The sequence below is a fragment of the Anastrepha obliqua genome, chromosome 5 (genome assembly GCF_027943255.1).
Source record: "Anastrepha obliqua isolate idAnaObli1 chromosome 5, idAnaObli1_1.0, whole genome shotgun sequence".
NCBI classification, from domain to species: domain Eukaryota; kingdom Metazoa; phylum Arthropoda; class Insecta; order Diptera; family Tephritidae; genus Anastrepha; species Anastrepha obliqua.
The window spans coordinates 75,839,583-75,865,566 of NC_072896.1; the positions used below are offsets into that span (position 1 = coordinate 75,839,583).

General features: G+C 35.1%; 1 protein-coding gene across 1 annotated transcript in view; it reads left to right on the forward strand.

Annotated features, from left to right (window-relative positions):
- Nucleotides 1-25,984, forward strand: part of LOC129248839 (putative nuclease HARBI1) — a 51,029-nt gene that overhangs the window by 192 nt on the left and 24,853 nt on the right. The window contains exons 2-3 of the mRNA XM_054888451.1: nt 41-403; nt 476-990. Coding sequence (XP_054744426.1) covers nt 41-403; nt 476-990 — 878 coding nt within the window. The remainder of the gene's footprint in view (nt 1-40; nt 404-475; nt 991-25,984) is intronic.

The following is a 25,984-nucleotide window of genomic DNA, read 5'->3' on the forward strand; positions in this document are numbered from 1 at the left end:
TAAAAATATATAGGTAGGCATTACAACATATTACTTTCAGTTTGTTTCAGTACTATATTTTCTGGCAAATGGCTCCTACCAAAGCGTTATAGGAAACTGCCACTTCTCGGCAATGAGTCAACCAAGCGTGTCGAGATGTATTGAGCAAATTTGCAAAATGGTAGTGGAACACAAACACTTTGAAATTAGTTTTTTAAGTTTTAAACATGGTACAAAATATACATTTGCACCATTTCAACGGCTTAAAATTTGCAGCTTCCATAACAAATTCGGAATAAAAGGCGTCATAGGTGCTATTGACTGCACACATATTGCAATACTTTCCCCGCAATCTTTAATTGCTGGAGTAGTACCTCATGAGTATATGAATCGCAAGGGATACTACAGCATTAATGTTGAAGCCGTGAGTTTATAAAAAATAAATACTGGTTTATCAACATTTTGTAATGTTTATAACTAATAACCCCATTCCTAGATTTGCAACGACGAACTAATTTTTCAAAACGTCAATGCACGATTCCCAGGATCTTGTCATGACGCCGGTATACGGACAACTTCGCCGGTGAGAATCAAACTCATCAGGGAACACATTTTGGGAGCATTTAAATGGCTTTTAGGTGATTCAGGCTATCCTTTGGAGCCATGGCTACTAACACCAATAGCAACACCTTCTTCCGCTAGCGAAGAGATTTTCAATAAAACACATATAAAAGCAAGGAACACAATTGAACGTGCCTTTGGAGTCCTGAAATCACGATTTCGGTGTCTATCCAAAGAGCGCGTTCTTAGATATTCGCACAAAAATGCGGCAGCTATCATCTATACATGTGTAATATTCCACAATATGCTGCAAAAACGTGGCATATTCACTGATGAGGCCATGCCACCAGAAGACCCATCGAATGATGAAAATAGTGAACCGATAAGGTCAACAGAATATTATTCTGAAGGCAGAAGGGCGCGGCAAAATTGCATGAACGCACTTACACTGTAAAACTTTTGTAAAAAATAAAATTCAATGAAATATAACATAACATATATACACTTTATTTTATTTATTATTATAATCTTTATTGACAAAGGCTTGCGATAAAGCTAGAATAGCATTGGCTCCTTGCTTGTCCGCTTAGTTTTGCAATGTATATCTGTAAAACAAATAATACATACATATTTTAAAAGAAATCAGGAAATTTCTTTTATTTTACAACTTACCCAGCTCGTTCATTTCAACGGATTGTATATAAAGATGCAATTCAACATTTATCGATTACTAATTTTGTTTGTCTCAATTGAATTGTTGATAATCCGATTCAGGTAAAAGGTTTATCAAACGGAAATTAAAAACGTTATTTTGTATGAGCTTAGTAATATTCATATTCTTTATGTTTTTGATGAAGAATTTCGCTTGATAAATGAGTTTAAAAAATTCCATTACATATGGAATCGATAAGGGAATTTTTGCTAAACTTTTTGACTATCTCTAGCCGATACGTGCCATCAGCTGACTGTCTCTATTTATTTTCACCATGATATTTGGTGAATTTCTTGTGACTTTGCCTTACTGAATAGCAAAATCGTCTCAAGTCACAAAAAGAGTCACTAATTTATAATCTCAATTTTAGTGACTTGAGATGAGATTCGCTTACAGAATTCGGGCATTAATGAAATGTGAAAAATACTGAAATTTATTGAAGTAGAATTGAAGTGAAAAATACTACGATCTGTGGAGCTGGAGATATGATCATATTTTGACTAGCCCACACACAGCGAGTAAAATGATTGAGTGCTAGATACATTTTGTGAGTAGATTGAGAATCGGCTGATGCAATTTGATTTTCCCTGTGAGCTTTTCTGAAGTCACCGCTTCCATGCCAATAACCGGCAATCGGCCGATGTGCTTAAGGTTCATATAACACAGACCAATTCTCAAATTCAACCGGATCTATGCAGAAGCGCCAATGATAATGGCACATAGGCTTTTTAAATAATAAAAAAAATGGTTATTTCATTCCATTTCGACACGCTCATATTGGAAACCCCTGCAAATACGGCGCAATGTTGGTGGAGTGCGGAGTGTAGAGTAGGCTTGCTGTTGTACCTCAGTAAGGAGCACTCGAGTGCTTATCAACACAGGGCACTGACTCACTCAGCTACTCGTTCGATTTCTCATTCCCTCGCTCCATTGAAACATAAGTACACACATACGTGTGGTTTTAAATGTGGGTACGCATAAAAGCTCCACCACAATACTCACCGGCCATTTCTTTTGAGTGGCTTCTTTTCGCGCCACATAATAATTATGAAGAAGAAGAAAAGAGGAATGATGTCATTTTATATTTTTGGCGATGTTCACTTCGTGCGTTGCTTTTTCTGCGGAAGCTTCAATAAATTGCAACGCAAAACATTCGCTTAGCCTCAAATACGCCAAAAAGAAACCAATCTTACAATCTTACAAACAGGAAGAAAAATACAATAGCGTGGTAATATTTGCCATAAATCAATAACAATTAGTAGTGCTGTCCAAATTTATATAAACAGTTAAGTACTGGTACGTTTGTAGTTCACATATGAACGTAGTATTTCATACTATTGAACTTGTCTAGTTAAAAGTTATTATATTATATTTGCCATTTTTCTTTTGAAATCTATTTGTTTACCACTTTCGAGTCGGTTATCAGCCCATAAGGCTTTCAATACGTTCAGTGTAAACGCACACATAGGCGTTTGAAGCTACAAACTTTTAATAGGTAATGTATGTGCCTAACTCAGAATTTATTCCATATCAATGTGTTTTCATTTATACGCAATGTCCAGGTATCGCTGGCCACGTGGCTGTACAATAACCTCTCGTATGCAATAAAATTATTTTACAAACACAATTTGTCTGTGAGCTGCTTTCGCACCTTAGCCTGAGACGTATTTCTATTTATCTACCTAAATTTGTAAATATTCAATTATTTATTTGCGTCAAGTTCATTTATTGTTTACTCTTTTCTTTTAACTTTACTCGGTATGCAATGACGTCGCCTCAGCGAATTAAGCAACCATTCATCAAATTGTATTGAAGCTAAGCAGCAGCTGAAGCCCATGGCTGAGTGAGTGTTGCGAGCTTTGCTCTGTTGGTTTAAAATGTTTTGTTAATTGTATACTTTCCAATATACATATAGGGTCATTGAGAAAACGCTGACTATAAAAGCCAATCAATCTTGCATTACTTTTTCGAGTCCACAACTCTTTTATTGCTGAATTAGTTCCAATTGTGAACATGGATTCGCCAAATGTCATTCAGGGGAGCATTATAGCTAAATGTCGTCCTTCATTATTGCTTTTATTTGTGTTTACATCCGCGCACTTGTGCCTAATAGCATTGTAATTCACATGTAACAGCATAAAAGAATCGATATAGTTATGCTACCCTGAAGAAAAAGTTCCTGGAATATATTCAGAAAATTCAAAATACAAGTTTATTCCTCAAATTATCGCCTTCAAAATACTAATCATCAACAGCAACGCACTTATGACAGCGTTTGGTCCAGCTGTCGAAACATTTCTGCAACTCTATTTTCGGTATATCCATCAGAGCCGTTTTCGATTTTTCCATTTATTTCTTTCGGATATTAAAAGGTGTTCCCCGTAGTGAGTTTTTAACGCGATTAAACAGAAAAAATCGCTGGGAAATACACGAATAAAAACGGCATGGTGCAACGGTGCGTTATCAAACATCCACAAGTTGTTTTCCCACAAATCCTTTCTTCTAAATACAGGAGTTATTTCCCCACAAATCTTTATTTCAAAATCCACGGGTTGCTTTCCCACACTCCGAATTGGCGAATTGTTTCACGTAAACGCCTAATAACGTCCCTATTAATTGTCCGACCTTGTGGCTCAAATTCGTGGTGTCCAATACCGTTATAACACATAAAAGACGTGAGAATGGCTTTCGTTTTTGTGGTTTGTTTTTTGGTCTTGGTTCATTCGGAGTTCACTACTCACTCGCCTGGCAAAGATTTTGGTCCAGTAAAGATGCGTTTGATGAATGTTGGGTCGGATTCAGCCTTGGATATCATGTCTTTGCGACCAACTTTGCAGCAACACGGCACAAATCCAAGTCATGAACTACAAAGTCTTGAACGGATTCATAATCAATATTCAAGTATTCGTTTTTGCAAATTCAAATCCTTTCTTAAAACAGTAAAAAACCAAAAACACGTGCAGAGGTAGATTTAGTTAAACGGCGTAACTTTTACAAATATCAAGCAATGGTGAAAAAATGTTGGTAGGAGTATTAGTCACAGTTGTGGCAACCTAGCAAAAAAACCAAAATCTCAAATCAGTTGACTTAGATCGTCACCTGGTTGTGCCTGGAACTTTTTGATCAAGATGGTATGTACCGAAATGCTTAGAATGATGAGAGGAATTGATTTAGTCATGTCTGTTTGTGTGTGCAAATATTAATATATTTCAATGAAACTTGGTTCACAAGGTACTTTGGTTTTGAAAATCGGACTATGTCATTTAAAAGTAATATTCAAAAAAGGAAACAACTTTAAATCTCTGTTATATACGAAGCAAAATTAAAAGAAATACGACGCAGGTAAAATTTTGGAAAAAAAATAATACAGTGACATGTCCACTTTTGGATCAATGCATGCATATCGACAACGCCGTAATAAAACTCGCCCAAATTTGGCACACGTATTGCCCTCACCACATTTCGATTCGGCATAAAAATTATTTCGATTCGGCATAAAAAATATCTTTAAAATCTTCTCCGCATCGACATAGTCAATTTTATTGTATTAAACATTTTTTTTGTCACACCACTTCCAATCATAATAAACCGTAACAAGAAAAGAGAATCCAATATCAAAAGGTAATAGAGAAAAAGAGCAACAGCGTCGACTCCACGAAGATTACCCGTGAAGGGTTAAGAAGATGATCATTTTCATACTCTACCCGTAATTGGCCAAAACTTGCGTTTCATCATGCCATAGCATTAAAACTGCAAACCACGTCTGAATGTGCTATGTGACTATATGGCATTCCAAAATTGATGCCCAGTGAAACCTACCCGTAGTTTTTGGCTCGATTACTGCTTTGTTAACATTTTACAATCCTCGCTTTGTTGCGTTACGAGCATCAAATTTTTAAGTCATCATCCCGTCTTTGCGTAAGCAATGCATTGTGATCAACACCCTGTACGGAGATTAGACATTCTCGCTTTGTATTTTCCAGAAGTTAACACTCGCCTCAAGCCATCATGCTTTAAATTTCGCTTAAGTGTGTCTGGATCGTTTTGGGATTTCTCAAAAAACAAAGCAAATAAATTAAAAGTAAGAAAACAAAACCTTTCAAGTACGTACACACATATTTCTGCTACTTCACTCCAGCGTACCCATACCAACGGTTGCGTGTTCTTTCATTTATGCCTTTTGTGGCATAAATAAAACTTTCTGTGTTGTTTGAAACTTGTTTGCCAAATTACCACATACGAGTTACTACATGCATATATATTACCTTAATTTTTTTCTGAATTTAATTACGTTTCCAATTTTATGATTAACTTGCAAACAGCCAGTTTCAAGCAGTTAAAAGCGGTGAAAAATTCAACTGATAAATGAAGTATTTGTGTATGTACGAAGGCAATGTACCTTAAGCTTTTGAAATGCAATTTTCAACATTATTTGCAACAGTGGCTTTCGGGCGTATCCTTGAAAAATATTGTCAGACTAATTGACAAGTAGAGAGGTCATTACTTTGAGCGTACGCTTTGCGATCGATTGTTCGGTGATTGAGGAGAACGAAATATTTTATGAAGAGTGTGGGGGCTTAAGTTTAAAAAAAAGAAAAATACACTTTTTGCAGTCGTTTATAGAATTCTATATAGGTATTTTGTAGTACATTTTATGCACGAAATATTTCTATAAGTATTTATAACAAGAAACATTTTATTTCACTCACTCACTCTCATAATGGCAAAAATCACATCTTCCTCTTAACGTTGATCGATCAGGAATATACTTATTTGATTTTTTTGAAGATGTGAGTACGTAGGCGTCAAGCATTTGAATGAAGTGGAAGTAATTGATGGGTCAGACTTAGCATAATTTACGGCAAATACCGTTTGAGCTGATCTGGATCGTTGAGTCATACATTTTTTAGCTAAGTATAAAGAAAGTTATTTCCTCTGTAGTGCTTTGTATCATCAGCTAAAATAGCAATGAAACTGATGTAATACATTTAATGGTAGTAGTGCTACTAATAGTACTACGTAGTAATAACTACTTCTAAAACATGTAGTAAGACATCAAAGATCATTTAGGTTGCAGAATTAGGTCATTGGGCACTCTAAAGATACTAAAATTGTTCTATATTATGTTCCAGGGTTTCTACGATTAAGGTGATTATTCAATCTATAATGCCCTGATGATTTGGTGATTCTAAATTAATTCTTATTTAATTCCATACAATCTTTAAATCGGCTTAGCTTAAAGCTACCTATCATTGATTTTGATTGTGATGCACCCGGTAGATTGCCCCAGTATGATCTTATTTGTCTTTCTTCTACTACCTGAATAAGAGAAGAAAAGTTACACTTTTTGATGCCACAAACGGAATAATGAATGTTCGACACTTTTTTTCATATAGAAGAAAAAACTAAACACCATAAGCGAAAAAATTCTCAAAAATCAACGCAAATTTGAAATTACTTCAAACTTGCGCTTTATTATAGCAAAATTCAATGAGTATACTTCAATTCCGATTAAGAAATTTGATGAAAATTTAAAATTTTTTTTAGCTGTGAAATCTTGATGAAATTTTTTTAATTTACGCAAATTTTAAAACTTGTATTTATATGGATTAATAAAAAAAAGTATTACATACTCGTAAACTATAAGAAACGCGCAGCACTAGCTACAGACGCTTTCGTCTGAAAATATAGTATAAAATTAAAAAAAATGAAAATAAAATTTCAAAATTTCCTGATGCTACGAGGGCTGTTTGAAAAGTGCGTCCAAGTCTGAAAAATATCCTTTCGATTCTGCAATCACCTCCTCGTTTGAATAAAATCTATTTCCCGCCAGCCGTTTCTTCAAATTGGGGATAAATAGTAGTTCGCGGGATGGGGAACTGGGGGGATGTGAAACGAGTTCGAACCCTATTTCAATTAATTTTGCCACCACAACTGCTGAGGCGTGAGCTAGCGGGTGGGTTGTCGTGATGGAAAAGGAAAATCACTCGACTTCCTCGATTCAAACGAATGCCAAACACAAAGAAATTGACCGATCTGGCTGAAACTTGGTGCATGTTCTTCTAAGAGATGCTACTAACTAAACATAATCTCGATAGGCGTCAGTAGTGCCATCCCTCTGACTTTGCACGGACTTTTCAAACGATCCGCGAATAGTTATTAGACGTGCTGTATGCTACTTATGCACTAAAGGCCTATAATTAATTCATTACTTGATGTTCTTTGAATGAAATGCTCCATAGGTAAGAAAATACCTAAAAAGTCTAAACTGTATGAAACTCTTGCAAAATATTTGTGGCATTTCAGAAGAGAATTTTGAAATTTTTGTTTTAAATATGAAATAGCAATGCTGTCAAAACAACATGGGAAAAAGTGCACCACTTAGATTAGAATTCTTCCCACTGATCATATGGGCATTAAAAGCAATTTTTTGCATTCACTTATGTACAAAATATTGCTAGCAGATCTCCGTAAAGATTGCATCGAATATCTTTTAGGTAAGCAAAAAATCGTGTCAGGTGTGAGCTTCTAGCTGGACATCCTCAATGTTCTTGCCATTCATACTCAGATCTGAAATCATTTGTAATAATTGTATATATGTATGCTGTCATGTGAATAATAAATATATGTATGTATATTTTAACAAACAAATTAAGTTCATTTTACATATATTCTTGGTGCAGGCAATGTACTCAGTGTCAACATTTTGTAAATCGAGTTACTCTGTACAGTTTTCGATACAGCGACTAACCTAAACATTTGCAACTCTTTTCTCGTGCTTTTCTTATACTAAATAGCAAAGCTTTAAAATTGTTTATTATAATTGTTTTTATGTGTGCTTTACCGACATTCCTTATGTTAATGTATTATTAATTGTATATATTTTTAATTTTTATAGGTACGTACTGCAAATTTTCTAGTATATTACGGGTTATGAGCGGTAAGTCAAATTATTTTTATTAAATTACATCATTTACTTTTATTCACACATTAGTGCTCAGAAAATTTAATATATATAGGGTGGCGCAAAATTAATCAGCCAATTGTGCTTTCGAATAACATTTTTACTAAATAAAAAAAATTTATTTTTTTGATTGACTGTTTTTTTTTATCCTTCCATTGCTTGTCTGTTTGTTTGCTACTTCAGCTGCTAATTCACAACGTCAGTTGAAAAAATTATAAATCTTCCGATGAGGTGATTAATTTTGCGCCACCCTGTATCTGAGTAAATTAACTATCTATATAATTATACATTGAATTAATATCGATTAGCCTGAATTGAGATAAAAGGCAATTTACAGAAATCTGAGGAAAGAATCGTTCGTATTTATGCTCGATCATCACAAAACAAAACAATATATTTTCAATTTGTTTTACTGTTTATGGAATTCTTATTCTAAATTCCTCTAATAACTTCTATATATATAATACATATTATTATTATTTTTTGCAATAAACACACTTCAAATTAATTGATTTCATGACTCATCGTTTATTCGCTTTACGATCGTGCGTGCCGATCGCGTAGCTTTTGCACTTTACTTAGAATTTCCTATAATGTGCATTTCAAACTATAACTGCATCACAATTAATTGTCACTTTGAAATGACCCATACAAGATTATTATCTCGCTATTATTTCTAAATGCGCGAGAAACTACTTTTTGCAATGCACAATTAATTGTCTTTTTATTGGGCTTACTACAATGCGAATGTAGTCAGTCGGCAGTAAAATTACTTATACTTTTGTAACTTAAATCTTTTTAACTATGTAGCGTTTGAGATAGTGCTGGCAGTGCTATCCAATAATCGATTTTTTTCAAGCGGTAAACCGTTGTTTCAGTTAAAAAAATTTCGATCTGAAAATTCGCATATTTATTTCAATAGCGTAATAATCCAAACAATTTTTTGTTATATAATTATGCAGAAATAATCACATACTCTTCTTACATGCGGTGTAAAAAAATCAATTTTGTGTTTAAATAACTTTTTTACTAAATAAAAAATAATATTTTGAGTGCTACAAATCTTTATATTGACCTCCACGCACGCGCTCCATTGCTTGTCTGCTTGTACACTGCAGCTGCCTAGTTCACAAGTGTCAAACGTAATTTACGTGCTGCGCCATTTGTAAAAATTACAAATCTTCCGATCATTATCATCATCATCAGCAACGTTGGAGCTCGGTGTGAGCTTTGACTTCCTCAACTAGCCTTCTTAAAGTTATACGATTCGAAGCAGCTGACCTCCAGTTATGTATTTTCAATCCTCCAATAGGGTGATTAATTTTGTGCCACCTTGCATTTCATCTCATTAGATGAAAATATGTCTTCTTTCACTTAGGAAGGTATAACTAGTAAATTCAAAACTTTGAAGTTGTTTTGCTCAACATTTTGATTTTTTGGATTAGGCACTCTTGCAGCAAATTAGGGCAAACGAGCATTAAAAAAACACAAACTATACTTATACTAAAACATGTTTCAAGATTTGATTCGAATGCATTGTATACGTATAGATTTGTAGCCTCTTTAATGCTTCCCAAAATCCTAATTTATGCTTCTTTCTTGAACCCAGCCAGTATGCAGAATATCAATGAATCATCCACCATTAGCTTCTGTTCGTTCCTCCGCCTAGAAAATAGCATAGTATAGTTTTTTATTGCTTGTAGATTGCCATCTATACCGCACGCTCTTGTTGTTGCTGTTGTAGTGCAAAAAATATTCTTCCTTAATTTTTATGGAATGTTGCGGAAGTGACAATCCTTGCACCGGTGTGAATCCGGGTGGTTCCGGTAACGTACTCAAGTCACAAGCCTTTCACCGTTGCTCTTCTGGGACGATTGAGCTTTGGTTTCGATGTCATAACCATATACCCATGATTCGTCACCAGTTATGACCCTTTTAATCATCGTTGACATCATTCAACAATTTCTGAGCGATGCTGTTTTTGGTCAAAATTTAGCAATTTCGGAACGAACGCTTCATGCCCATAATTTCCGAAAAGATTGTTTGGCATGGGCCAACCGATATGCCGACATCTTCAGCAACTTCTCTTATTGTGATTCGAGGATTCTCCATAACAATTTTCTTCACTTTGTCAACATTTTCCTCGGTTGTTGATGTGCTGGTGGGGCGTCCAGAGCGAGCGTTGTCATTCACATCTTCTCGACCTTCTGTGAAAAGCTTGTACCACTTGTAAACATTTTTTTGACTCAGAGTACTCTCACCGTATGCCACTATCAACATTTTAAGTGTTTTTGAGTACTTAATTATATTTTTTACACAAAATTTGATGCAACTTCTTTGATGCATTTTTCTCGTTAGCAGAAAATCCCCCAACACGCAAAACACTTGTCTCATTTATGCCTCTCACAAATAAATTACACCTGCCAAATTGCGAAAACCGTGAACATATCTTCGAGGCAAGTGTACCAACATAAAAAAAATAATAATCGAAAGTCGAATATATGTAGCCCGCGAAATTTAAAATTTCAACTTATTTTTTTAACACACCTCGTATGTGTGCTATGCAATCATATAGAAATAATAGTAATACTGCATATAAACTCGAATATGCCTTTCCATAAACACTGTATATGTTGCCTATCGATATCGATAGTAATGTGTAAAGCTCCAAAGAATATTGCTTCTAAGATACTGTTTTGTTTTTTTGTAATAAGTGGAATTGACAATTTGCGCGCGCCACACGCATGCGCAATAAGTAATCAAGCTCTTACCACTTGTTCTTACTCTAAGCCATTGTTGCATTTGAACTCAATGTGCTAAGTACTATACGGGCGAGTGTCACTCTGTTCATGCATGTAAATTCTCCTCAAATACGGTTTATTGCACTGCTCGCACTTGTGCTGCGGAACACTTATTTCATTTAATGACGAGCGCGATTGCTGGTCGATAATGGTATACATTTGTTTTTAAATTATTCTTCGCTTACATATTCGCAATCGAGGTTTTAGTGTTTTGCGCATTCGTTGTTCGCAGACATTGTGGCGACGGCCATGCCAACAAAAATGATCGCTGCACAACAGTAACAGTGTAATAATTGAGCCGATTACTTTTCCTCCTATCAATTATTATTAATTGTTTCCTCTCATACCCAACACTCTTTGCATAGTTATATTTTATAAGCTTAATTTAAAATGGGTTTTTCCCCACAAATTTTGTATGCGCAACTGCAAATAATAACGTTAGTATAGCAGCGCACGTACATGCGAATGTATCCGATATTCGTGCTTTGTGAAACAAATGCCTGCTTAAAACCCTTGGTCGGGAATTATTTGGTAAATGTGCAATTTAGAGGTAAAGAAAAATATTTTCCAGAAAATATCACATTTAGTCTAAAAGCCTACCTCACTTTTATAACTCAATATACGCGTATATAAAATATATGGAAACAAACGGCTTCCGGTTTGGCATTGGGTGGCCAAGAAATGGCAAAATTAGTCGAAATAAATTGGCACCCAGTTTAGGTCGACTGTGCCAAGTATGTTAATATTATTACTAAGAAAATTAAAAATGCAGAAATTTTAAAAAACATTCGAATGCCCAGAAAAGTTTTTGTTTTTATCATAAATACTCCAGATAGGCGCCGTAACCGAGTACGTTTATGTGTGATGCACAGACGTTGGAGTTTGGGTTCGATATTCACAGCCAACATCAAAAAGATGGCATTCCGCGGCAAGCAGTGCGAATAGTCGAATATATTTACTTCAATAAAATATTTGCCGACAGAGGAGAGGAGACAGCTGTCAATTGCTGTCCAGAATTTACACGATCTGTTTGTAAGCACCGTTACGATCGTGTCGATTTGCCATTTAGGGTATTTTTAAAATATTTTAGCGTTCTTAGGCCGAGTGCGAGCAGCACCATTCGTAAAGGCGTTCAACTAAAAACTGGCCTTTCTTGCGCGTTGCTTAAATTAAAACTTCAGTATGGCAAAAAAAAAAATTGACATTTTGCGATTTCTTCAATCAAACGCTCATTCACTCACTCGCGGCTTTTCTTTCAATTCCTCACACAATAACTGAATTTAGGTCATTTTCATTTTCGTTGCATTCACAGAGATTAGTTTATGCCATCACTTTTGGTAATTTCAGTTGTTTGCTTTGTTTTTTTAATTTTTTTTTTAATGCCGAATTAATAATAGCCATAATGACTGACTACTCCTATGTATGTGGTAGTTGTTGTTTGCCACTGCAAATACTCACCACTCAATTGTTATGCTCGTTTTTACTACTTTTGCTGCCAGTGTTGCATTTGATTGATGTCTAAGAAAATTGACTGCCTTAATCGCCTCATTTTGGTGGATTCGTTACAAGCTTTTTGCCCTCTAGCTAAAGTCCGCCCGTCCGTCTCATGCCATAAGACGGTAGCAACAGTAACAATAGGTGTAGTTGGCTCTAACTGTATTGTTAGATGTTGAGTTACTTGCAAATTACTATTCGATTACTTTCGAATCGGTAAAAATCAATTCGCAAAATTACTAGTGGCGCGGACTTTGAAGTTGATTTCATCGTTTCAGTGATTGCACAATTGACATTTACAAGTGGTTTTTTTTGTTTATTTCAGAGAGTAATAAATGATTACATGCACCCAAACATACATATTTATATAAGCAAGCGAATTCCGTTCATAGAAAACAATAAAAATCATAACTTTCTATTTTAATTTTTTTTCATATGAACAGCTTTTGAAATTTTAATAAATTCTTAATAGATAATATTTCGATTTTATAGAATTTTTTCAATTTATTTCACTACAAAATATTTGGGTGCGTTTCGGAAAATTTAAATTTTGTATACACTTTTGTCTTAAAGCTAAAATAAGCTAAGAAGAAGTCTCAAACGCCACACCTTCTAATAACTCAAAGATTACATAAATAATAAATTTTACTGTTAAATAAATAAATTTTTTACTAAATACAAAAGACAAACAATGATTTTTGGTAATGGTATCCTTTGGATCGTTTGGCCTTTTACAATTTTTTTTATTTGTGCTCATTTTATTGCATTTTCCATGACTTTTCGTAAGATTTCCTGTCGAATATTCTCTTGAAGGACTACAATTGTCTAAGGCTTGGTGGCATAAGCACGCGACTTCAAGTAGCCCCAAAAAAAGAAGTCTGCGATGATTTAATTCGGGCGATCTTGCTGACCATGCCAAATTATGCTTAATTCACGCGACTAGAAAACGCTTTCTTCACAACTATATGTGGTTGCAACCACATGTTCACCAAGCTCCGTGTATCAAATTTCTTTAGTAAGAAGTCATTTATCAAAGCCCCGAAGCGTTCGACCGTATTGCCGATGGCTTCTTAACAAAAAAAGCGAACCATTAACTTCTGCCGCATTAACTGATGCACTGTTCGCTCTTTACACTGTATCAAGTGATCAAGATCTTTCACAAAACTTTGCTGTAGGGTCCGCCCAGTAGTGCCCAACCGCGTGGCCCAACATTTGGTTGATGTTTCTTCGTTCTCAGCGGCTCGACAGCCACAACCGCCATATTCTTTGCCAAACGACTAGTCCGGTGACAGCAAAGCCCTGCAAGATCTCCATTGGTTCCAATCTGATCGAGTCGAGTAGTTAAGCACCGGAATGGTTGTTCAGTTGGCACGACGCAATTAAGAATCGAGGTCGATATTCACACTGCACCCAACACCATCGACCGATTATTGGTAAAAAAATTCACACAATTATTCTGCGCTCGCGTGAAGTGCAACGCTCCATGGCCTGTATACGTGTATACTGCAGCTGCCTAGTCCAGAATTGCCAAGTATGATTGATGGCGTCGTATCATTTGCAAAAATTATAAATCTTTCGATGGGGTAATGAATTCTGCACCGCCTTCTATATGCAGTTTCACTGATTTGTGGTGTGCGCCTTGATGTTTTCCTACAATTTGGAAGCACTTAAATTTCACGCCGCCTCCCAGCCATGACGTCGAATCGTTTGGCTTTCAGAAAAAATATTTTCTATAATTTTAAAGGGTGTTTTTTTAGAGGTTAGGTTTTCAAGATGAAATAAAACGTATATAATTTAATGTTATGGCCGCGGCTGGCTCGAATAAATTCCAGCCGAGAGGCCCAATTTTCGACCACTTTTTGCAGCAATTGGGGCCTTGTGTCAGCAATAACGCGCCGAATATTCTCTTCCAAGACGTCAATCGTCTCGGGCTTATCTGCGTAGACAAGCGACTTCACATAGCCCCACAAGAAATAGTCCAGCGGTGTTATATCGCACGATCTTAGAGGCCACGCCACAGGTCCACGGGCGCGAGATAATGCGCTCACCAAAAGTTTCCTTCAATAAATCGATTGTTGCGTTGGCTGTATGGCATGTAGCGCCGTCTTGTTGGAACCAAAGGTCGTCCACATCAACATCGTCCAATTCAGGCACGAAAAAGTCATTAATCATGACTCTATAGTGCTCTCCATTGACTGTAATATTATGGCCGGCTTCATTTTTAAAGAAATATGGACCAATGATTCCCTCTGCCCATAGAGCACACCAAACAGTGACTTTTTGAGGATGTAACGGCGTCTCAGCAATGGTTTGTGGATTATGTTCACTCCAAATGCGACAATTTTGCTTATTGACATACCCATTCAACCAAAATTGAGCTTCATCGCTGAACAAAAACCATTATTTTCGAACCGCGCGAACCGAACCATTATTTTCGTAATAAATTTGCACGATTTGCAAACGTTGTTCAGGTGTAAGTCTATTCATTATGAAATGGCAAACCAAACTGAGCATAAATCAAATGACAGCTGCCAAAAAGACCATCTACGAAAAAAGTAGTGCCAACTTGAAAACCTAACCTCTAAAAAAAACACCCTTTATTAGTTCATGTACACGATGGAGATGGATCTTAGTAGTATGATTTGATTTCATCTAATTGTTTTAAAATAGTGCTTAACCGTTTTTTGTTTTATTTTTATCTCCTCGCATTTCATATTAATTTTACTCGATTTATTTGTATACTTAAATAAAGCTATGCGCTTTACTAACATTGGCGAACCCTCTAGTTATCTTTTTTCTATAAACATAAATCAGTGAACACGAAAGTTGTCAACAAATGAAGGTAAATAAATTTTGCGTTATGTCAATGTTGGTTAAAATTATGGATATATGTGTTCCAAGCCACTGAAACCTCATTTTAATTTTTGTTATTCAGCAAAATATTGCACAGATATTTTTGGCCATTTGGCGTGGCCACGCCACAAAACTCACAAACCCACAAACAACTTTAAGTGACTAACATCAGCACCACACCTAGCTACAAAAACCAAACAACAACCCTTTACCTAATCGAAAACACATCCATACAAACATGTATGCTTACATAAATTCGTAGATACATTAGATACATATAGCGCATTTTGTTCACTAACACCGACCGCACCAACCAACCGACCATGTAAATTCAAAAGCTTAATTTGGTAGCTGAAAAAATGAAATGCACACCCAAGGCAAGGCAGCAAACAAAACCGCACCGTAATTATCAGTGCCTACAACAAAAGTATGTGCATATGTGCGAGTTAAGTAGTAGTATCCATGTACCCCGTACGTGTTTACTGTACATTTTTAGAAGTCGGTAACAATTTTCCATTTCATGCTTTGATTTTATTGCTCTGCATGAATTGTTTGCTTTGACTCGAGTCATGACAGACATTCTGTCGTCAGGTATTTTGTTGGCTTTTTTCTTGTTTGTAGACGAATTTTCCCTTTACCAACCCAACCACACCGCAGCCAGAAATTGCAGTGATTCGCTGCCACTATTTATTTCGCATTTTAGAGGTTAGTTACCTCTTCGATCTCGACGACTTTCTGTGCACTTTTCTACTGTGACGTGGTGTCACCTCTATTCATTTCCATTACGTCTGAAGGTTGTTTGCCTTACCTAACCTTGTTTTTACTTTCTTTGTATTTGTTGCGACCATGGCAACCTGTAAAACTCGCGCCACAACAAAACACGCTCAACAATAACAAAGCCTCTATTTATATTCTCGTGAATAATAGTTTACAAGTTTTTATTATTTTTCTGTGCTCACCACGTTCTTAGAATTCTTCAGGTTGCATTGCTAGGAACTTCTGCCTGCCACTAAAAACAAAAGCAAAAACCAAAAAATTTACCAAAGCAATTCAAATAACAACACTAATTTTGCGGGTTACCTAAAGGTGAAGCGGTGGCGTGGCGAGGGATTTATTGTTGCTCCTTCAATTTGCGAATAGCTTTTGCCCAGAATTTCCCCCACAATTGCCCGGCAAGAAAACATATATTGCATGGTTTTTTTTTTTTGTTATTGTTATTGCCTTGGCTAAAAGTGTTTCACTTCAAGGAAAGGGCGGTGATTAAAAAATTTTCCCTTGAAAAAGTGTGACTTGTTTTCGTAGGAAATGTACAAGGAGTTCATAAAGAAACTGATTTGCCCTGTAGTGCATATCTGTTTTGGTAATTTAAAATATTTAAATTAATTTATTAAAAAACTTAATTTGATATTATTAATTTTTATTTTAAAGGATTTAAATTTAAATTTTAACATTTTGAATTTAAAAATGTTGACTTTAAAATAAATTTTCTGAAATTCTTACAATAAATTTATTTAATAAATAGAGTAATTCCACAAGAAAAATAAAAAATACAAAATTGAAAAACAAAAAATAAAAATTTATAATAATAAATAAATTTAAAAAATTAATAAATAAACTAAAAAGAAATAGTAAATAAAATTATATAATAAATAAATTAAAAATAAATATAAAAAGTATATATAAAAAATATTTTTAATAAATAAATAAAAAATATAACCTTATTTTGTATGTATGTATCTGAGACGCTGTGCCGCTGAGAGTCTTCTTTGAGCAAAAAAAAATATTTTAGAGCAACTTTTTATGCATATGACTTTGGTTTTTACTTATCGAAATGAATGCCAAGAAATTTTCAGTTTCGAAAAATGTGATTTAAAATGTGGCTCAAAGTAAAATTAGATCTTTTTTTATTAAGTTGGTGAAGGACTTTTCTGGCATTTTCCAATGGTCATTAAACTAATATCGAATATACAAAGCCTAACTGTGAATGCAAGATGACTGTTTTTAAATATTTATAATGCTTTTCGAGTCAGGAGTTTGTTAATTTTTTTTTAATATTTTTGGTTTTCTTTAACCAGAATCAAATTTATTTTTAGTGCAATAAGAGCAAGTTTTAAGCGCCTGAGAGGTCGCTTGGATTTTTAATAATTTTCTCCTGGCGGCTTTTTTCACTTAATTCCTTATAAAACTGAATTTCTCTTGTGAAGGAAAATCCGCAAGACTGTGGCAAAGTAAAACGATAGTTTTTATAAGAAAAAAGTGATGTCCCAAAAAAAAAACTTTTTTAACTCAATGCAATTTTTAAGTTGGTAAAGCCTCAAGTAGCGCTTACACACTTTTTGGGTATTGGGCTGAGCTCCTCCTCTCATACCACTTGCACTTACACCAAAATTCAATCGGCTGTAAAACTGCACACTCGAAATGTTTCCAGAAACTTGGTTTTAGGTTTTGGTTAAAAAATTACAAATATTAAAAAACAAAAATATCAACAAAACTTGAACTCGGAAAACATTGCAAATAGTACAAAAAAAACCCTTATGCACTCAGTTTTGACCGCTTAATAATCTTCAAGTATTTGAAGAAATATCAATACGAAAATATTCAAGAGAATGTAGTCATTAAAAATGCTTTATGATATCAAAGGCAGGCACTTCCTTCAAACCTAATGATCACATAGACTTTCACATTCAGATTGGCGATAAAGTTAGGCTAAGAGTTAAAGTTGGGTCTTGCGGATTAGTCTTTCCAAGCTTTTGTATATATTCTAACCTTCCAGCAGCCTTCAGACCAGCACCTAAACAATGGAACGTCTCCTCAACACGCTGATGAAGATTTGTGCAGTATAGACGAAGATTTGGCTTATAAACGGCGGTAGTGCTTTTGGTTCATTAGGTCCATAAATAAAATTAAAATCTCCAGATTGCGCGCACCTTTCTTAATTTCCCCTTTCAGTTTAAAATACTCAAAAATCGAATATTTTGTCTTGTGTATAAAATAAACTAAAAAAATTCAAATTAATGAGTTGTCAATTAAACAATTCAAAATTAATAATGATTTATCAAGGCTGTTGATATTCAAATTACCAGCTTAAACTTTTTGGTTTATAATCGAAGGGCAGATATGATTGTTAGACGTGCATAAAAAGCCATAAGTGAAACAAAATTAGTATAAAAAACAAATTAACTTGAGGAGGCGTATTAACTTTTCTTTTGCAGTCCTCCTCTTCTTCATCACATCCGTATATGCAAACAGCGGCATACTAATAAAATAAATTTTGGTTTTGCTGAAAACTATAATATTTGTGCATACAGATGCTTTGATAATTCTCATAATTTAATTACATATATTACATTAATCGTTCATTTCCTAAATTTTGCGTTTCCAATACCATCTGTATAATAGCATGAAGAGGTACAGCGCAAATTGGAGTAGGAGCTGGACCAAGCATCTAACAAATTATGCACGTGTTAATCTATACTAATATTATAAAGAGGAAAACTTTGTTTGTTTGTTTGTTTGTTTGTTTGTAACGAATAGGCTCAAAAACTACTGGACCGATTTTAAAAATTCTTTCACCATTCGAAAACTACATTATCCACGAGTAACATGGAGTACATTTTATTTTGGAAAAAAATAGGGTTCCGTAAGATATTTGGATTTTTCGGACACAAACTGAAAAAAATCTTATATATAAAATAAAGTCAACTTTTTGTGTGTGTTCGCTAACCGGCCGTGTCTGCACCGAATTAAACCAAACTTACACACATTGTTAAGAAGGTATTGAAGATGGTTTCCGTATAGTTTGGATACCTATTGGTGGATAGGGCTCGAGATATAGGTCAAAACGTGGACCCGGGTAACCTTCGGATCTGTATTTACAATATGGGTATCAAATTGAAGCTGTTGATGAATGCCTTAGTACAGAGTATTTTTCATGCCGCTACGTGACTGGGGTCTCGAGATATGGGTCAAAACGTGGACCCGGGTAACCTTTGGTTGTGTATGTACAATATGGATATCAAATGAAAGCTGTTGATAAGTGCTTTAATACGGGGTAATTTTCATACCTATTGATGACTAGGGTCTGGAAATATATGCCAAAACGTGGACCCGCCGTGTCTTTGCACCGAATTAAACCAAACTTATGCACATTGTTAAGTAAGTATTGAAAATGGGTTTCGTAAAGTTTGGTTGTAATTCGGAGCAGTGGCAACGGGTACAGCGTTCTTTTGAGCCAGCCATAATGTCGCTTACTTTTTTAACGCTTGGGGCGGAACTGAACTGTGAAATTGACAGTGTGAGGTACAATGTGTCAATATTTCTTTCTGATTTGGATGCCATAAGGAAAAAACGTAAGTGCAACATGTAAAAATTGTTTGTAAATTTTTTTGGAGTGGATTTTGGAACAGTTAATAATTTCTTACGAAATTTGAGAATTTAATGTGAATTCCGAAAGAAATTATGTGTTCGTGGAAAAAACAATTTTTTTCGTTTTTTTTTTTTGAAAAATATAAATGGATAATGGTTAAAAAAGCTCCAATGCTTAATAAAACATATAAATTGAAACGAAAAATTCATGGATGATCAGGAAAAAAGACGATTGTTTATTCATATGCGTTGATTTGAAATTTAAAAACCATCTTCTTTTTTCCTGATTTTCAATTTATATTTTATATTTACTCAAAAACAAATAGAAAAACAAAAAATATTGTTTATGCCAAAGCGCTTGAATAAAGAATAAAGAAATAAATAATATGAAAACCATATATTTTCTGTTCTAAACCATATCTATTCTATTTTAGTGTGCCCAGCGAAGGGGGCCGGGTTTGCTAGTTATATATATAAAGTGTTCCATATAGTACTTCGTTTTTAGAAATTTTAAAAAACTAACAACAATTTGTTCTTTGTCTGTATATTAGTGGCTAATTCGAAAAAGCAAATATTCAGTTTATTTGTCGAGCACGATTTTATTCCTTCGGCTGCCTCGGCTGGTTTTGCAGTAGCGTATCCTGTTAACCCAAAACATGTCTCAAACCACAAAAAATCGTTTATCATGTCTCTAAAAGCGCTCACCGTTGGCCGAAATGGGTGTTCCAGCAGCATTTTCAAAGAAAAGTGCGCCAATGATGCCACTGCTCTAAAATCTGCGCCAAACTGTCTCTCTCTGAAGATGAATCGGCTATGGTCCGTCCTGTATAAGTATATATAAGTATAAAAAGACTTTCCTGGTACTTAAAACACTTACGCTGTTTTATTATTGTAGTTGTATTTTTATTACTGTTGCTACATTTTGTTTCGCTTTATGTGCTTATCCATCCATTCGACGTTTCATTTTATTCAAAGTGAATCCATACGAGTGCAAGGTGATAACAGTAGTACAGATACAAATTTTGCAGGTATTATATTTAAGCATGTATTTTGTTTTTGCAATTTGAGGGCTTTAATACAAAAAATTCAAACAGAATGTAAACAAACAAACGAAATAACAACAAGAAAAACGTACTACTTTTTCATTCAAACCGCCAAATCGCAAGAATAAAACAACCAATCCGCTGTTCTACCGATATTACCACGCCAGCGTTCTCTGTTGTCATTCAAATCCCGACATTCATACCAGCAAATTGTAAATTGTTGAATTCTTCTTGCCGTTAGCTGTGCAATTCCAAACACTGCGTGTGTATTTGTGCGCATCTACTAAAAAAAAAAAGTTGGCTTCGTGTTAAATCCTATAACTATAAAGTTTTAAATGCAAGGTTAATATCTGTCAGAGTTTTTATTCATTATTATTTATAATGTTAACCATAAAGCAATATTAAAATTTGACTGTCGGTATGCGATTGAATGGTTTTTGTGGACATTTTTTATGTATTTTAGGAACATATTTATGCACTTCGAAACGCTGGTGAGTGAATAGTGAAAGTTTGAACTTTACCTAAGGTTCATACGCACGTAGTACTAATGTATGCATAGTACATAGTACGCCTATAATATATATGTATCTTCACACAACTGCACAACAATTTTAATGATTTTTTTATTTGCTTTTCGCCTCAACTTTCAGTGTTTCCGTTGTTGACTTTTTGAAGCTGCTTGTTTTTTTTTCTCTGTTATTTTCCGTTGGCCTTCTCAGTTTTATCACAAAGCATTTTTGAATTAATTGTAGTTTTACTGGTTTTCTATGCCTTTGTTGAGGATTCCGCACTCAAGATTCTTTTAGTGAATTATGTCAAAAATTGAAGTTTGTAAGAGTTAAACTTGGTTGCTGCGAAGGCATCAATAAATTGGAAGCATTTCTGGAGAATGTAAATAATATTTATGAAATGAAGGAGCCATTTACTCAAATATTTTATTGCAATATCATATGGTTAGTTCAAACAAATTAGGGCGAAGAAAGTAGCAAAACAGACGTGATCAGGTGATTCTTGTGGGTGAGAAATAACTTAAAATTCGTCATTATCTAAATCTCGTGCCTGGTCTCCCATTCTTTCTGATTACTAGCAAGCAATGTGATCTGTGTAACGCAGGTCCGTATCTACGCGGGATGTATACTCGGTTTCTAAATCTACATATTTGACTGGTTGGCAATCATTTTTTCTTATTAGCAATAAAATTTAAACTTTGCTTAGCACTATTTCACTCACCATTTTTTGAATAACAAATATATTCTTCAGTCTATAATAATGACTTTTAGTGTCTATAACTAAGGTTCGACCTCTCTCTTTTCTTAAAATTGAAACGACAGTCAAAGCACATCAGAGATAAAAAGAGAATTTGCTATATTTCTAAAATTTACGTAACAAAAAAAAAAAACATATCGTGCATTCGTTATATGAAGAAATGCGATTGGTTATTGGGTGGCGCCAATACGCTAGGAAAATCATAGGGACTCATGATCTATAATGAGTTCGGTGCAACACAAAAACCTCTCTGAGACTCTCTCCTCCTAGCCGCTGAACACTTTCCGGTACTGCTTATTGGTTTTGCACAGCTATTCTTCATATCTAAAGCGCTTTCACTATCCGCAACCTGTGACCTGAGTGATTGCGTACACCTGGGCATTCGCGAAATATCCCTAATTCCGCTATTTGGGCCTCATATCCTACAAAAAATTAATTAGATTATTACATTTGCCTTTATGGAAATAAGTAACTTAGTTGATTTTTTTCGTATGTGGGGAATATTGAACTATACAACTCTGCCCAAAATCCATTTGCATTGTTTTTGCAATTAACACTAGTTATTTTAATAATATTGCCTTGCTATAATCGTCTGAAGTGCGGCGAACACTTCTCATAATCTTGGTAATACAGAATTTTGCAGTAGTTTAAATTTTAAAATACATCATTTCACAGGAACGAATTTCATCAATTAGAATTTTACAATACAGAATTTTAATAGCTAGAATTTTGAATACTGAATATTGCATCATAAACATCACTTACCCACATCAATGAACTTTTTTTGACGCTGAAAATATGTATACATTTGCCATATATACTTTTAATGCATCTCGTTTGCATTAATTTTTTTTAATATTTTTTTGTCCTTCATTTTTACTTCGTAAACATTTAAAATAACAATCACACTTTCCAGAAAATAAAACTGTTAAAGTTTGCTCTCCAAATAATGCATTGGGTTTCCGAAAAAAACCCAGGGCGTCAACGGCATACTAAAAGTCAGTGAAAACAATCAATGCAAAATATTGGCCAAAGCTTACGAGCAGCTGAACAAAAGCCAATATGCTTTTTACGTCAGCTAATGTATGCATATTTGCTACGCTTATTTGGGTTTCGTACTGTTCACAGCAAATGAAGAGTAAATAGACAAATACACATTTACTTGCCAAAGTCGAAAAAGTGGGTTAGGTCAATACCCGTTATACAAATATTTAACACTCATACTGTAAACAAAAGTTTACATCAAAACTCAATTTGCTTGGATGGTGACTCAATTTTTCCCAAAAATATTAACATCCACAAGTACAAGTACAAAAGTTGGACATCTTACAACTATCTAATTAATTTGAAAATACTTTTTACATATTAATACAGGGATTGATTGAAAAGTAATGAGCCTTATTTTTTTTAAGCAGTTTTATTAAACCTTTTGGCTTATACAACTAATATTCTTCAAAATAGGACCCGCTGGTAGCGGTCCTTCCACTGCAGGAAACATTTTTTAAACTCATCCGCCGGAATCGCGCTCAATTCGGCTGTCACAGTTTTTTGGATCGCCTCGATGGAGTCGAAACGCCTCCCCTTCAGCTTTCTTGTCAGACGCAGGAGTCCGGAGGGGACCCCGGAACCCCCATCTTGGCCAATGCAGAGGTGCAGAGGAAGGCGGTGTGCGCCGGCGTATTGTCGTGATGAAGGGTCCAATTGTTGATGAGGTCGGGCCGAACCCGGGCGACGCGGTTCTTCAACCGAAGAAGCACTTCTTTGTAAAATGCCGCGTTTACAGTGCTTCCTGGAGGTACAAACTCCTTGTGAACGATTCCTCGAGAGTCGAAAAAGATTCATCGAGTAACGTTGCTCCAACGATCGCTGCATTTTTGCCACTGCAAAATCCTAACACACTTTTAAAACAGCTTTCACGCGCGGAGCGATGTTGACTGCACCGCTGTTGCCAGCGAACTGGGACCGGTTTCTAGTGGAAGGGGAAGGTCCAACGATCATTTTCCCCCAGAAAGATGCTTCGCGCGGGAAGACTCATTACTTTTCAATCAAACCCTGTATATTAATTTGGATATTTTAACTTAACTTAACTTAATTTAACTTCCACATAGTCGGAATCATGTCCACATATTCACTCAATAAAACTCAAAACGTCTGTAAATATAGCTTTATTTAACCGGTAATTTTTAATAAATCTGTTTTAAACCGTGTTTAAGTAAACTTTTTCTTTAACAAAAAGGCAAGCACTTACATTGGTTCGCCCATATCGAGAGGGTTGCTTGCATCTCTCAATATTTTTCACTCAATTCTGAGACTCCGTTTGCTTGTCTCACTTTCCTCCTCCATTAACACAATAGCACATGTCAACGAATACATTTTGATTTGAAAATTCAGCTAACTTGACAAAAACACTTAAAGATTATTTGCTAAATTGTCTTGTTTACATTGAAGTTAACTTTTGTCGAAATATCAAAATTTGGCATTTGAGTTTGCCAGCACATTTTTCGTATTCATATGGAACTCACGATTTCAATTTTTTCATATTCGTAGTAGACATTCGTATTCAAAGATTTTCTACGACAGATTCTATGATAGGACTGAATAATCAGTTGAAAAAATCACAAAACCAAAATCAAGAAATACTGATTAATCTCTATCCTTTCTCTCTTTTACCTACTATGCTTTATGGAACCAAATTCTTTGAGGATCTATTATATGATACATACATATGTACATACTCTATACATTTTCTGCAACACGCCTACATAGTTGCACCTTACATGTGTTGCTTAATTTCAATTTTAGCTGAACGTCCCAAACACGTAGCTACTAAACTACAAATGTGTACATATGTATAAAATTCTTCGTTTGACAGGCTTCACTACTTCCTCCCTCCACTCTTGAAGTAAAATTTCTAAATTTTCTATACTACAGAAATATGGCCACGGAATACTAAGCACCCTTGCATGGCATGCATTTATGTCGAATGTCGGCGGCCACAATAGTAAGCAAATACCTTTATAATTGCATGTTTTGGCCTGACTTCCGCATGCAACCGAAACTACGCGGCGGTATCTGTCGCAAAACACACCCGCCTACCACCCCATCTGTGTGCATGTTACCCCAACTCACCTTTTCACTTCATGGTAACCACTTATTAATGTAACAACAAGCGAACTAGAATGCGGAAGTGTATCAAATGTTGCACGTGCAAAAAAGGGTACAATCACCCCGCACAGGTAATAAATATAGCAGCTTGGCTTAGCACATGTAGGTCACTGGGTCGTCGGACGCCAACGGTTGTGCCAACACATATTGCACTATTTTGTGTGTGTAGTTTTGTTTTTTTTTGCTATAGAGCTTACTAACTCCCTCACTTCCCAACGCGGAATTGCTTCGGTGTTCAGCCAAAGATTTTCGTATTTATGAATGTAACTTTTTTGAAGTTGCTGACAGTTCCATGTTTCAGTTGTGCTACCGCAGCTTTTGTTGTTGAACCTATTGTGAGTTGACAATTTTTCACTCCACTTATTTGGGTCTATGACCTGTGACTGCGTGCTGTGATTTCCGCTGACTTCACAAAAATACATTGTTGCTGCTTATATGCAAAAATGAATTACTAACTAGCTTTTAGGAAGAAGGGAACCCGCCGAAAATTTGCTAAGCTAAGCTGAGTTTTTGTTAACAAAAGTTCGGATGTTTTAGTTTGGCTTCTCAGAGCGAGAAATATACTGTTATGAAATATTAAATTATATGTGTACGTACATAAGAGGTACACGACAATTCTGAGTATATCTACGAAAGTTTTCATCATGATAATTAGATAAAATACTGTTTTTTTTTTATGAACCAGCGAATACAATTTTCGGTATACCGCATGATAAGATAAAGATTTATTTTGCGTCTTTCATACGTCATTAATCTGGAACAGGTTTTTAACATAGATTGT